The 15554-nt window shown below is 45.8% G+C and overlaps 1 protein-coding gene across 2 annotated transcripts in view; it reads right to left on the reverse strand.

Annotated features, from left to right (window-relative positions):
- Window positions 1-15554, reverse strand: part of HSPA12A (heat shock protein family A (Hsp70) member 12A) — a 159495-nt gene that overhangs the window by 132014 nt on the left and 11927 nt on the right. The window contains exon 2 of one of the 2 annotated variants that reach the window (XM_033420955.2): window positions 13440-13527. The exons of the other annotated variant lie outside the window; for it this stretch is intronic. Coding sequence (XP_033276846.1) covers window positions 13440-13527 — 88 coding nt within the window. The remainder of the gene's footprint in view (window positions 1-13439; window positions 13528-15554) is intronic. 2 annotated transcript variants of the gene reach the window in all.

The following is a 15554-nucleotide window of genomic DNA, read 5'->3' on the forward strand; positions in this document are numbered from 1 at the left end:
ACACCGACATTTCCAGCACGAGCCCCCCCACCTCACTTGCACGTGCAATGGGTGACTCTGACAAACAGGCCCCCTCACCTCCCCCTCCTCCAGCCGTCTGCACCTTAGTAACCGGTGACTTCGTGCTTCCAGTTGCTTGAGCCAAAAATGCCGGCATCATTCCTACTCGTCTCTTTTACATCCCACATCCAGTTGCCAGAATCCCTGGAGACTCCCACTCCAACCCCTGCCTGCTTCTCACCATCTCCACCTGTTGCCCTAATCCAAATCAGCACTGTCTCCCATCTGTACCTCACAAGAGCTTCCTAACTGGTCTCTCTGCCTACCTCAATCCCCATCAAAGTCTGTTCTCAACACAGCCATTGGGATCCTTTAAAAATATAAGTTAGATCATGCCACTCTGCCGCTCAAGACCCTCACTTCCTGTCTCAGAGGACAAGCTGGAATCCTTGACCGTGGCCTACATAGCCCTCCCTGGCCTCATCTCCCAGCTATGTGGCCTCCTTGCTGGCCCTCTAACATGCAAGGCAACACCTACCTCGGGACCTTTGCACTAGCTGTTCCTCTGCCCAGGATGCTCTTGCCCCAGATAGCCACATGGCTTGATCACTTACCTTCCTCAGGTTGCTGCTCAGATGTCCCCTTCTCAGTGAGGCATCCCTGGACTCCCTATTTTCAGTTCTAACCCCATCACTCCCTATCCCCCATTCAGCTTTAGTTTTCCTCTGTACCATTTATCATTTGACATATTTGATAAGATTTTTATACACACACACACACGAATGTAAGTTCCACAAGGACATGAATTCGTATGTTTTATTCACTGCTGTATTCTCATGTCTAGAACAGATGCTAAATAAATATTTGTTGGCTGCTTTGTGACTGACTGCACATTGGTTCACCTGTGTCACTTGCCATCTTGACTGCATGGGAAGAAGCCTGGGGCCTCAGGGGGGCAGGATGGCAAGTCACATCCTACCACAGTACCGACCGTGGGACATGACGGCGCTGGACTGACCTGTCCACATTTTCTGTGCCTCTCACATCTCAGGATCCCCAGAGCCTACCATACGGCCTAGAAAAAATGTGAGTAAATACTTGTTGAATTAATGAAATCCAGATAATTCAGGCCAAAGAGGAACCTGAATCAAACGAGATAATAAGAAACCACAGATGTGTGTTAAAAGCCCCCTTTTCACGTTCTGCCCATCCTCTGGGGTTCGCTCGGGCAACTGCATCACCTTGTGCATAGCAGCAGTGCTTCACTGCAGGTACAGGAAGTCATACACCTAAGTCTACCTGATGACATGGAGTTTCTGAGCTTCTGCCCACATTCACACGTGCTCCCATCACTGTCCACACGTGAACTTTCTCCATCATGAGTGGAGGGGGCTTGGGATAAGTCATCATACACCTTAGATTCTAGTCTTCCCTCCACACTTACCAGCCTTAAGTATGACTTTAATCTCTGTGATTCTCTGTTTCTTCATCTGAAGTTAATTCTCTTACAATAAAAGAATAACTGGCTTGTGAGTTTGGTAGAAAAGATTCAGGGATGGCTGTTAAAGGAGATTGATGGTTTATGAACATGTAGAAAGCAAAGATCACTAGGACCCACGGTGGACTCACAGAGGAAAAGCGGTCAGATAAAATTGTTTCCTTCTTTGACAGGATTATTGGACTGGTAGAAATGAAGTACACCAAGGATTTAAGAATTCAGTAGGGCATCTGATAAATTCAGTGGGGTTGACATATGGATTGGATGCAAGGACTATTGAGCTGAGTGCAAGGACTATTAGGTGGCTTGGGGACTGGCTGGATATTGTTTTTCAGAGATTGAAATTTGATGATCCCAGAGAGAGGTTCTGAGCTCAGGACCTCAAGCCTCTGCCCTCAGCAAAGTCCTGTTGAGCCTTTGTATCACTGGAAAGAATGAAAACAAAGAGGGTATGTCCACTACATTTGGGCATAGGCTGGGAGACAAAGATATCATGACCAGGATCAGAATCACATCCAAATCAACCTTACTCATAGACTAGAGGCAACGCACTGAATCTAAGAATTCAAAATGGAAAGGGTAATGTGCTACCTTTGGCTCCCAGAGCTACCTGTCCAGGTATAGAAGGAGGGAAGCACGGTACAGTGGCAGAAGACTTGAAAACGTATAAAGGGTTTTTGTTGACATAAGTCATTTGTCATCATATGTGATTTACTGTGCCCTCACCCTAATCCCCCTTTCCCCCTTCCCACAAAAAGCTAACTTTGTCTTGGGTTACAGCCATGGAATCGTATCTACAAGGGTAAGGTGGGCATCCCACTGTATTCAGTGCTAGTCTGATGGTTTTAAGGACCACATTGTAAAAGGGATGTGAAATGAGCCATCCAAATGTGAAAAGTTAAAAATTTCCTTTATAATAGCATCAAAAACAATAAAATATTTAGGATTAAACTTAATAGGAGAAGTATAAAACTTATCTATTGAAAACTACAAAACATTGTTGAAAGAAATTAAGGGAGACCTAAATAAATGGAAAGATATCCCATGTTCATGGATCAGAAAACTTAATACTGTTAACATGGCAGTACTCCCCCAAACTGGTCTCTGGTTTCAACACAAGTTCTTTAAAAACCTCAGTTGGCTTCTCTGAAGAAACTGACAAGCTGATTCTAAATTCATATGGAAATCCAAGGGATCCGGAATAGCCAAAACAATTTTGAAAAATAAGAGCAAAGTTGGAAGACTCACACTCTGTAATTTTAAAACTCACCACAGAACTTCAATAGTCAGTCGTGTGGTACTAGAGAAGGACAGACATAGAGATCAACGGAATAGACTTGAGAGTTCAGAAATAAACCCTCACGTGTGTAGTCAATTGATTTTTGACAGGGGTGCTAAGACAATTTAGTGGGGGAAAGGACAGTCTTTTCAATAAATGGTACTGGGACAACTGAATATCAAACAAAACAATGAAGAAGGACCCCTGCATCATACCATATACAAAAATGAATTCAAAATGGATGGAAGACCTAAGTGTAAGTGCTAAAACTGTAAAACTCTCACGAGAAGAGAAAAAGTTACGAGAAAAAAAACATAGATATAAATCTTTGGGACCTTAGATTAGGCAATGGTTCCTTACACATGACATCAAAAGCGCAAGCAAAAAGAAGGACAAAAGGATAAAGTGGACTTAACCAAAATTTAGAACTTTTATGCTTCAAAGGATACCATCAAGAAAGTGTAAAGATAACCCACAGAATGGGAGAAAATATTTGCAAATCATATACCTGATAAGGAAGTTGTATCTAGAATATATAAAGACCACTTACAAATCAATAATAAAATGATAACCCAATTTAAAAATGGGCAAAGGATATGAATGGACATTTCTCCAAAGAAAGTTTACAGATGGCCAATAAGCACATGAGAAGATGCTAACATCTTCTGAAAAGCAAATCAAACTACAATGAGGTATCACTTCGCGCTCAGGAGGATGACTATAATCAAAGAGACAGATTAACAGCTGTTGGCCAGAATGTAGAGGAATAAGAAGCTTCATACACTGCTGGTTGAGATGTAGAATGGCACAGTGGCTTTGGAAAACAGTCTGGCAGTGTCTCAAAAAGTTAAATATAGGGTTACCATGACCCAGAAATTCCACTCCAAGGTATATACTCAAGAGAAGTCAAAACATGCATCCACATGAAAACTTGTATGTGAACGTTCACATCAGCATTATTCGTAATAACCAATAAGCGGAAACAACCCAAATGTCCATCGATTGACTAATGAATAAACAAAACGCGACATATCCATACAATGCGATATTACTGAGCAATAAAAAGAAGTGAAGTACTGGTACCTACAACACAGATGAACCTTAAAAACACTGTGCTACATATATGCAATGGAATATTACTCAGCCATAAAAAGAAACGAAATTGAGCTATTTGTAATGAGGTGGATACACCTAGAGTCTGTCATACAGAGTGAAGTAAGTCAGAAAGAGAAAGACAAATACCGTATGCTAACACATATATATGGAATTTAAGAAAAAAAAAATGTCATGAAGAACCTAGGGGTAAGACAGGAATAAAGACACAGACCTACTAGAGAACAGACTTGAGGATATGGGGAGGGGGAAAGGTAAGCTGTGACAAAGCGAGAGAGAGGCGTGGACATATACACACTAACAAACGTAAGGTAGATAGCTAGTGGGAAGCAGCCGCATAGCACAGGGAGATCAGCTCAGGGAGATCAGCTCGGTGCTTTGTGATCGCCTGGAGGGGTGGGATAGGGAGGGTGGGAGGGAGGGAGATGCAAGAGGGAAGAGATATGGGAACATATGTATATGTATAACTGGTTCACTTTGTTATAAAGCAGAAACTAACACACCATTGTAAAGCAATTATACTCCAATAAGGATGTAAAAAAACAAACAAACAAACAAAAAACCACTGTGCTAAGTGAAAAAAGCAGTTACAAAATGCCACCTCCTGTATGATTCCATTTACATGAAGTATGCAGGATAAGCACTTAGTATCAGAGAACAATTAGCGTTTCCCAGGGCAGGGGTTGGGGTGGGGGGAATGGAGACTGACTGCTACAGGAAAGGGAGTTTCCTTTGGGGGTGATAAAAATGATCTAAAATTGATCTGGTGACGGTTGCACAACTCCGTGATACACTAAAAGTTATCGAATTGTACAATTTAAATGAGTGAATTGTATGGTATGTGAATTATAGCTCAATAGAATTGTTATTAAACGGGGAGCATATCAACAAACTGGATCTCAGAATGGCAAAGGGCTGTAAAATCGCATTCTAAGAAGCAAAGCTGAAGAGACTGGGGGCAAAACAGAAGAAGTTATCTTCAAATATTCAAGGGCTCAAGGTGGAAAGGGAATTAGATGCTCTGTGTGGTTCCTAAGCAGACTCTGCACCTCCTTCTGGACTGCTCACTGCCCCCCCCATCACACCCCCAAAATCTCCTACACATTTTCGTGTCTCAGCTTAACTGTCACCTCCCAGGGACGTTCCCCCAACTCCCCTTCCCCGTCATCTTTGCTGTGCACTCCCACTCGTAATGACATATTTATTTAATTACTGGGTTACAGTCTGAGGACCTCACTGAATTACCAGCTCCATGAAGGGAGCCTACAGGCTTCCCGTTCACCATTGTCTCCCTAGAATTTATCACCGTGCCTGGCGTATATGAGGCACTTAACACGTATTTGTTAAATGAATAAATGAACAAGAAACGTAACTGTCAGAGACTACAAACAGTCTACAGAAGAACTTTCTGAGAGTCAGAGCTGCCAACAGATTTGATGAGCTGCCCTGGGTGCCCTTGTGCCTCTCTTCACGGGAACTGTTCAAGCATGTGGGAGACAGAGGCGTCAGGGAACGGATTAATGCACCAAAGAGATGGTCACATGGGATTTCTTTCTCTGCTGTCTGAAAATCTCATATACAGTTCATGTGCTCTGGAAAAATCCTGAAAGGCAGATAACAAAAGTAATTAAATCAAATCAATCGAAGCACCTACAATCTCTCCACCACGCCGCAGCCACAGGTAACAGAGCGCAGCCTTCCGGGCGGTGGCAACACAGCACTTCATTATGTGGACAAACGCTACTTCAGTTAGTGAGGGATTCTGAACATCTCATAACCTTTCACCATAGCTCACACTTATTGGATGCTTAATTGGCGCCAGCCACTCTGCTAACAACTTCATGGGCATCTGATTCTCTTAAAACCCACTGAGGTGAATACTTAATATTATTCACAGTTTATGTCACAGATGGAGAAACTGGAGTGTAGAGAATCACATAAGTTTCTCAAGATCACAGACTAGCAAATGGCAGAGCCAGTTCAGATCCCTGAAACCCGGCTCCAGAAGGATTCCACTGATGTCTGTTGGACAATCACTGAATGAATGAATGCTCCGCTGCCCACATAAGGGAGAACTGAGCTTCTCTTAACCAGCTGCTTGGTTCTTATCTCAAAAATGCTCTAAATCTTGTGTCACTCATCTCTTTATGGGTCACCCTATCCTAAGGCTAAAAATGGGGTCACTTAGCATAAAGAGCATTTCTTTGGCTCCAACTCCCACCTGCTATTGGGGGAGTCGTCCTCCAGGGGACCCTCAAATACCTCCTTGAATGGGCCTCTGTGCTGCTTCCCGTCATCCAGGCTTCTGTCACCCACGGAGCCACTGCAGGGCCCTCTCTGGGCCACTCCGGCCGCCCGCCCCCCACACTGGCTGAAGCTGACCGGCTCCCGCAGCTGCTGCAACGTTGCTGCATCCACTTCCAAGGTGCAGTGCCACCTCCTGCTGGGACGGGTGCCGCCGGTGCTGGTGCCACCGCCACCGCCAGTGCTGGTGCCACTGCCACCGCGAAAGTGCCACCAACACTGCCAGCGCCGGGCTCACCGCCGCTGCTGCCGCTGCCATCAGGTTGCTGGAGCCACGGCCTGTGTCATCACCGCGGGGCGCTGGCCGGCTCCCACCACTCTCAGAGGGGGAGGCACGTGCGGGAGCGGGGGGGCTTCTGTCGTTGCCTGCTCAAGCCCCAGTCTACAGGCAGATGAGGGACAGACTGAGGGACAGGACATCACGACATACTCAAAATGACCCTCTCCTCCGAGGAAGCGTCACTCTGCACTACCTTGGGGTTTCCTGGGAGATGACGGGTTCCTCAGGCAAACAGTTTCCCGGAGAACGCAACTCATATTCCCGACATCTCTACATCCCACGGGGAGACAGTGAAGGCCAAGCTCGAGCTGCTTCCCACTCACCCTCTCTTCCCCTCCACTACAAGGAGGCCGAGACACACGTTTGTGACTCATCTTTCAAAATCCACAAGACCGCATGGTATGCACTTGTGAACTCACCTGACCCTTGACTTCACCCTGGTTCCCTTCTAGACCTGTTTCTCAGATGTATCATTCTTATTATTGTATTACATGTATGTCTGAAAGTCCCTTTTGGAATAAGACAGAAGAGATTACAAACGTAAAGGAAATCAAATGAAGAGCATACGTACACACGTTTTAAAAGGAAAGTCCATTTCTACATTTGGTGTGCTCCAATGGGGATTTCTTTCTGAAGACTTCAAATAAGCAGAAATTGTTGACCAAATGACTTGGTAGCTCCAGGTGAAAAGCAGGGCTCTCTCAGGACGCCTTACTGAACATGAATTACAGAATGACTGTTCGCTCTTTATCCTTTGTAGACAGACGCTAAGAACACTGCTGGGCATGGCCGATCCTGGGCAAAGGTGGCCTTCAGGGTCCCCAACCTTCCTGACCCTCCATCACCTTTAGCCCAGAATTCCTTCCTTAAAAGGGCACCTAGGACATATACACACTAACAAACGTAGTAAGGTAGATAGCTAGTGGGAAGCAGCTGCATGGCACAGGGATATTGGCTCGGTGCTTTGTGACAGCCTGGAGGGGTGGGATAGGGAGGGCGGGAGGGAGGGAGACGCAAGAGGGAAGACATATGGGAACATATGTATATGTATAACTGATTCACTTTGTTATAAAGCAGAAACTAACACACCATTGTAAAGCAATTATACCCCAATAAAGATGTTTTAAAAAAAAAAAAAAGAAAAGGGCACCTAGGCTCTCGCTAAGCACTGGGTAGGCCACAATAGACAACTCACGTTAAGGTTTTAATCCCAAAACTCCATGCTTTGCAGTCAGAGGGGTCATATAACCTCAAAGGCAGGACCACGTGCATAATTTACAAGGCCCAGCACAAAATGAAAATGAGGGCCCTAACTCAAGTTATCAAGAATTTCAAGTGGGATAGGGAGGGTGGGAGGGAGGCTCAAGAGGGAGGGGTATGGAGATATATGTATACATATGGCTGATTCACTTTGTTGTACAATAGAAACTAACACACCATTGTAAAGCAATTATACTCCAATAAAGATATAATAAAAAAGAAAAAGATTTCAAGATGGCGACAGCAGAGCGTTAAGCGAAGCACAGGGCCCCACGCAACAGAGGAGGTGGGACATCCGGCCCTGCCCCAAGAAGTGTAGGACGTATCAAGGGCCCTGGAAGGTATAATTTAGGAAATTGTTTTTATATATAAACACAAATGCCTATTTCTTAATGGAGAAACACTAAAAATTGCCAAATATAAAAAAATAAGACAGAAAACTTCAGAGACACTCCATTCTTGCAGAAGCACCAGTTGATTCAGCTCTGCAATTTGGACTACTGTGGTGAAAACGCACAAGAAACAATTTTTACCATGTTTCCATCCAAATCTGCATACCTGTCAGTGTTTTACCTTTTAAGAGACAAGTTTGGAAGGGGTAGTAAGAACAGCAATGCCACGGCAAAGCAGGAAAGGGTCAGATGGCCACCAGCCTAAACAGTTCTCAAAGGCAAAGGATGGGTGTGGTCTGGCCAGGCTGAGAGGAAGGGTTCTAGTATGGGTGGGGGAGGGCAGAGGAGCGCAGAGAGAGAGAGATGGGCAGGACGGGTAGTGGCAGGAAGGTCAACAGGACGTGGACAGGGGGAGGGCTCACCCAGGGCCACTGAATTACTCCAGGAAAATCTATAGGAACCTGACAGCTTGTAAAGTTTGAGAGTCTGATTTTAAAACAGGGATTTCATGCTCATGAAGGTAAGATAGACGTGACGCACTGGGTGTCAACTGGCACTTGTCTATAAAGGACACGTGAAATTTTTCCCTCTGTAAGCAATAGCGTGAGACAGAACCCAAAGGGTAAAGGAGAGTTTTTTGCCCTTGAATCGGCTATTATTGAACCTTCACCCAACTCCCCAGATCTCAGAGGTGCCTCGCAGCTCTAGCAAAGCTTTCTGGTCTTGTGCTGAGGCCGTTCCCCATGCTGGGTCGTTAGTCAGTCTTGCCCTACACGTGACACACAGCACCTCCAGGATGGGAGGGTGCACTGGGCGCTTGAGGCACAGAACGAAACCCACGCTCACCATCACTAACGAGCTCAGGCTCAAGAGGACTGAATGGTGAGGAAAGATGTTTGGACAAAGCAGGACGTGTCACCTCCGCACCTGAGATGATGCAGAGGGAAAAACCCAAAACTGCTCCCTACCCAGCCTCCTTCTCCTCTATGGACCATCCTACTTAGATGCAGTGACACCCAGCACAGAGCTGTGAGAGCTGCGAGCTCTGTCTCTCGGACTATCTAGGCCAAGGTACAAGCTGTCTCATCCAGGCTACCAGGAAACTAGATGAACAGAGACTCCAAACTCACGGTTCAAAGTCAGAGACTGTGATGCACGTACGTTCCTCCAGACCCCAACTGACTCTCTCCCGGCTCCCTTACTCTCTTTATATACATATATATGTCTGTTCATTTATGTATCTATACCTACATATTCATATATGTATATATGTGTAAATAACTATATCTGTACGTATATAAAATATGTATATGTGCGCATGCACATACGTATGTGAAATATGCATATATATAAAGAGAGTAAGAGAGGTGGGGGGAGAGAGAGAGAATACACATATGTATAACATACACAAATATATAGTACAATTCAATTCCATTCAATTTTATTAAATTCAACCAACATTCAGAGTCTCTGCCATGCACCGGCCCTGCGCTAGGCCCTGGAACACAGAGTGATATAAGAGTGTCACCAACCTCCAGGGCCTCACCATCTAGAAAGGAAAAAAACTGAAACCACGTGCCCGGATCTATCGGCATCGTGGCTACTTACAATGGGGCACAGCGTGGGCTGGTGGTTCTAGATGGAGGGAGGTTAGTACATGTGCTCCAGTCACGCTGGCTGGGCTCAGGTCCTGCTCCACTGCTTTCAAGCTGTGTGACCTTAAACATGCACCTTGTGGGTTCTCATCAGTAAAGTGAGTACCTACAGTAGCAAAAGCATTTACACTTAACTGGCAAACAGAAGGCCCTCAGTAAAAGGGAACTTGTACTATTATTATTATGGAGAAGAATGTGAGATTCTCTTTTTTTTTTAACTACTTTATTCTCATTTTGCACTGTAGTTTTCATTTGAACTAATGGTGGAATATAATTTCAAATTCGCCAATTAAGAGTAGTTCGGTCTCTATCATGCGTCAGTTATAAACCGGCACAACAATGCCACATAACAAACGATCTCAAAACCTCAGCGGCACACAACATTGAGCATTTATTTCTCACACATCTGTATCGGAAGAATGTGAGATTCTGAAGGGGGACACAAAAGAGAAGACGGTCAATCTAACATGGGGGGCATCAGGAGAAGCTTGGTGGAGGAGGTGGCACAATGAGTAGGTATTTGTCAGGAAAACAATAGGGAGAAAAGGCATTCTAAGGATAAAGAAGAATTTGTTCAAAGGCCCTGAGGCATGAAACATCCTGAAATGTCAAGAGAACTGCCAGCAGGTCAGCACAACCAGAGTAAGGGTTTAAGGTCAAAGAGAAGGGCCACTTAAACAATGGGAAAACAAAATCAGACCTGCCTTTCAGAAAAGTTTAGGTAATGTCTAGCTGAACACAATTCCTCCTTTCCAGGGTCACCACTGTGATGATCAGTTATCACGTATACAACTGGGGTATATTAATGCCAGCGGACTTGTAATTCACACGTTCTTTCCTCTGTTCATAAGTGCTCAGAAGTTTTTTGTTTATTTGTTTCAGTTTTAGTAACTAATTGGCTTATTTTTCCAGGCTGGTTTAGCTGCTGCAGAAGGTTTTCTTTACCACTAACATCTTACAGAATGACTTTTAAATGCTCATCTTCCCAACCACAAGGAGAGCCTTAAGTGGCCACTTCTTAGCATTCGTAAGAGCCAGACAGCAATCACTCGCCCTCAAAGCACACATCCAGCAGCGGCAGCTTTGCGGATCAGGACTTGAGACAGAGGCACATGTAGGAGGCAGAGCCCAGACAGGGGTTAGTACTGGGACTAGAGGCGGAGCCATATCCCAGGAGAAAAGCAGTACAAGTAAACAAAGGAGGTCGCTGAAGGAGAGGGAAAAGAGCATGTGCTGTGGCATGAGATGGACGGGCGAAAACGCAAAGTGGGTCTTTTAAGGGAATTTAGTGACAAAGGAGGTCCCTGGAGGGAAAGCGTGAGACAGGCAACTAAACTGTTAGAAAATGTCTAGATTCATTTGCTCACTCATCATTCATGAGGTCAGCCTATTAGTCGATTCTATTAATTCTCTTTGTTCAAATATGTCCCGGGTATTGAGAAAATAACTTGATACCACAGAACAGCGCATGGCCTCCAACCATGAAGAACCTGGGACAGTGCGGAGAGAACTCACTGCCATCCGGCTCCTGATACACACCAGCTGTCGCCCTAGGTGTGCTTATGTACTCTGTCTCATTTAACTTCACAACACTCCTTTGGTAAAACCAACAGACAGTCTCTGTTTCTGTCCCCAGTTTTCATTGTCCCACGTTAGAGAAAACAGAGGCAGCGGGTGGAAGAGGCATCACTGCGTGAAGAAAGGAAGCTGAAAACTTAGCTTCAGACACCCATCACCTGAGTCTCCCTCCTCCTTCTCAGAACTGTAAGCTTGGGGTTTGGTCTTAAATTTTCATAAAACAAACATGGCTTTTTTCACTTCACTTTTTTTCCCTTTAACACAGCACTGCCCCCCAAAGCCCATGTATTAATCCAGTCATTCTTTGTCCACTGCCCCATAACAGGCTCAGTCAGTGTGTGTGTGTGTGTCTGTGTGTGTCTGTGTTTGTGAGAGTGTGTGTGTGTGCATGCGTGCGTGCACGCTCCAGTGCTGGTAGGTTCAGTTCAGGCACAAATCAATCGGCAGTGCTGCCATCCCCGCAGGATCTGCCAGGGTGTCAAGTCCAAATTCTAGGCACAGATGTCCTATCACTGCCACAGGACTGCCTCTTTGTGGCATAGTTGCTGTAGCCTGGGGCGCCTGGGTCATCTGAGCACCTGCGGTATTTTGCTTGTTTTAAGTTGTTAAAAAAAAAAAAAGGGAGACACAGCACAAAAAATAAGATAATCATATCACCCCATCATGCTGCACTCGAACTTAGCATGATTTCATGGTCAACTGAGAAATTCAAAGAGTGCTATAGAAACAATGAGAGTAAGCATGAGAAACAGAAGGATCTCTATCAATCACTCTTTGTTTCTCAGATGACTTTTCTCCTGAAAAATCAAACAATAAATTATTTATTGAGCACCTACTATGTGTCAGGTACTCTATATCGAATGGAACATGTTAGGATTTCTTTTCCCTATTGCCTTTTCTTCGATCAAAGATTTAAGGCGTTGATCAGGATGCTTCAGCTGTTTTCTCCTCAAGCAATTTTATTATTATGAATGTCTTCAGGAGTTTAATGCTTTGTGGCTATGCACCTTTTTTGCTTTGTTTTGTTTTCTCCCTACTATTGTTTTTCACTTAAAACTTTTCTTTCCCTACCCTCTGATTTTTAGGGAGAAAAAAAAAATCTAGCATCTGGGGTCTGAGACCACTTGAAAAGTCTGGGCCAGGGATTCCTAATGACCTCCCAGAGATAACCCAAATTGCTGATTTAGCAAAGCCCATTCTTGACCTTGACATAAGACAAGACAGGCAAAGGGGAAGGACTTGGGAGGGAGCCCTGAAAGAAAAAGGATCATAGAATCCCTCAGATCTCGCCAGGCCCCCTCCCCCATTCAGCAAACACCTGGCTGAGTTGGAAAACATGACCGGCCCAACCTTCCTATTGGCACCAATTGAAGCTGTCAGCTCTCGGCTTGTCACCAGTTGCACTGGGAGGCCCTGGGCAGCCACAAGAGCCCTAATTAGGCAGAAATGACACTTCTACAACTGACCTGCCAGGACCTTTGGCAAACCATTTAACATCATTAGTTAACATTTTTTAGAAGTGTGAATGTAAATGAACAGCCAGTGGCTTTCAATGGAGTTTGTCGGTGGCATCTCCCCCCTCCCTGCTCACTCTTTCTCTTGTTACATGAATAGTCCGCTTGTTTTCTCCAGAATTGGAGGGAGGCGCTGGGGAAGAAGGAAGAAGAGGACCAGTGCTCTGAGAGGAGAGACATGTTAAAGCATAAACAAGCTCGGCGGAGGGGCGAGACCGTCTCCTCCAGATGCAGGCCCCCAGGGCCAGCGTGCGCCCAGCAGGTTAGACGGGTGCCAGGTCCCGCTCTATGAGCCGTCCTTGTGAGCGTGGACGGCGACCTTCCTGGGCTTTGGGTAGGTGGGAAATGACTTCATGACTTAAGTGCCTCTGCAATCCTCTTTCTCTCGCACCTCTTCCCACTTGTTGGAATTCTGAGCAAGCAATTCTGAACAAGCGTCGGTTTAGCAAATACCTTACGCGCGCACAAATCTAAGCGTACCTAGTCCCTCTCTGAAAGGATGTCGTTCTAGGGGTGACCGCTTCCGACGCCGGTTCGATACTTACACAAATTAGTTCATTTCCTACCTGAAGCGGTTATTTCCCACCTTGAATCACACTTCACTTTGCTCTTTGCTGTACACCCACAGAATCCGTACACGCCAACACTGTCCATCTGTAGGAGGGGGAAAGAGTTACACTGTGAAAATGGCACTCTCTGTGCTTCCGTGCCGCTCGCAAGCCCTGTGCTCAGGGCGGTAGGCAGTCTGAAAGGCAGCACCAGGCAGAAGGGAAGCGAAGGTTTAGGGGGACGGCGGAGGCGCTGGTCCCTGCGGGCCTTTGACTTACCACCTAGTCCTTGTGGGGCCCTGGGCAAGGTGCTTTGCCCTGAGTCTCAGATGTTTTCATCTGTAAGACAGAGATAACGCCTTACTGCTTCAAGCGAGAGAAAAAAAAATAGATGGACATATCATGAGAACTGGGAAGTGGTGTGTAAAGGTAAGGCGCCGCCAAAACCGAGGGGGCTATGCCAGGCTCTCGTCTATCATCTATCTTGGAGATTTGACGTTGCGAATCTGTCCTCTTGACTCCCAAGGCATGCTCCACAAAGCCACAGCACCACCAGCACATCCTGGGTCCCTCCCTGCCCCCCACCTCCACTCCGGCGGCTGCAAGTACTACACAGAAAAGTGCATGGGTGCAAAACAAATTCAGTTATAATAGCCATTTAGGCTCTCTGCTGGATCCATAAACAGTACGAGAGGGGAAGCACATCTTGTCCCTGTCTGAATTTCCAGGAGCCCTGAGGACAGTGGTGGGTACGCAGAAGATGCACAATAACTGTTTACTGAGTTGAAATGCAGTGCCGTTTCCAGACCTGTGCTTACGGCAGCCGGAATGCGTGTGCTTTAGGAAAGCAGCACAAGATCCTAAGTGTGCAGAGCTTTACTTGTCCCTGAATTAAAGACGAGTAAAATCAAGCGGGCAGCGTCTGGTGGAGAATGCCTGTAAGTAGCCATGGGAGAGAAGCAAAAGTACACAATCTTAGTTTGGGGCAGAAAGAGAAAATACGGGGAAATGTCCTTAATAACAGTAAATGGGAAAGGGAGAGAGCAGCTCATCGTGATGGAGCATTTAATGCTTTTAAGCTAAATACCTCAGCATATTAAGCAAATAGAGAAAAGCCAGCTAAAAGATGTCAGCAAATTGAACCGACCGGCGCTAAGAAAGCCGGTAGGAGGTGTCTGGTGGTGACCCCTTTTCCCATCACGTGCCTGCTCCGCGCCCGGTAGTTTAGTGTTGCTTCTCCTCTCCAGCTGCGGAGTTTATTGAAAAGCTCTTGCTCCCTGCCTGGTTTTGGCACATTTTCTGCAGGTGCCTCCTACTGCGGCCACAATGGGCTGCTAGGGAGGTTTAGACCTGTCAACAGCGACAGACGAGGGGGCGGCGGCGGTGGAGGGAGCACAGCCATTGTCTTAAAGGGCCAGCGACATTCTGCGCCGCCGCGGAGCCGCAGCACCGGCACCTGCTAATGAGATGAATCCTTTCTCCCGCTCTCTCTTTCTCTCTCTAATGATTTAACTTGATCGCTTTGGTTCCTTTCTGGAAGGGAAATTGCTCCATTGATCATATAAAGTAATTGCCTGTAAAACATTGCTCTGCAACAACTACTACTTCCCTGGCTGAAAATGTCACGGCAATTGAAAAGCTCTTAGCCCAGTTCAAGAATGAGGTTGCTCAAGAGAACCGTCTTTGCGTACGTCCGCAAGCACTTGCGTGTTCCGAAAGTTACAGGTTTTTGGTGTGACGGGTGGATTTTTACGACAGAGAATTTCCCTTCCTGTAGCGTAGGAATTCTTGCATAAGACTGTGGGAAACTACCCAAACTAAACCAAAAACAGCCTCAACCCGAAAATCAGATATATTCGTTCAGGCAAGGAGATTATTTTCTCCATCACCCATGGCTTTCTTTTCCCAGAAGCCATGACTTCCGGAGGGACGCCCATGAGGGTCACGTTGATTGAGGAGAGCGTCACCCCCTAGTTCCCATCACATAAAAAGACAGTATCTCTGTCTAGCAGGTAGCAGGGGCCTTGGATTTGGAAAGAGGAATCAATGTTCTAATTGTTTAAGATTTGCTGATTTTTTCAGACCTGTCACTTGGCGGCAGCAGTGACACACTGTGGGAATGGGGACGGGGGC

The sequence above is a fragment of the Orcinus orca genome, chromosome 14, assembly GCF_937001465.1.
Source record: "Orcinus orca chromosome 14, mOrcOrc1.1, whole genome shotgun sequence".
Taxonomy (NCBI): Eukaryota; Metazoa; Chordata; class Mammalia; order Artiodactyla; family Delphinidae; genus Orcinus; species Orcinus orca.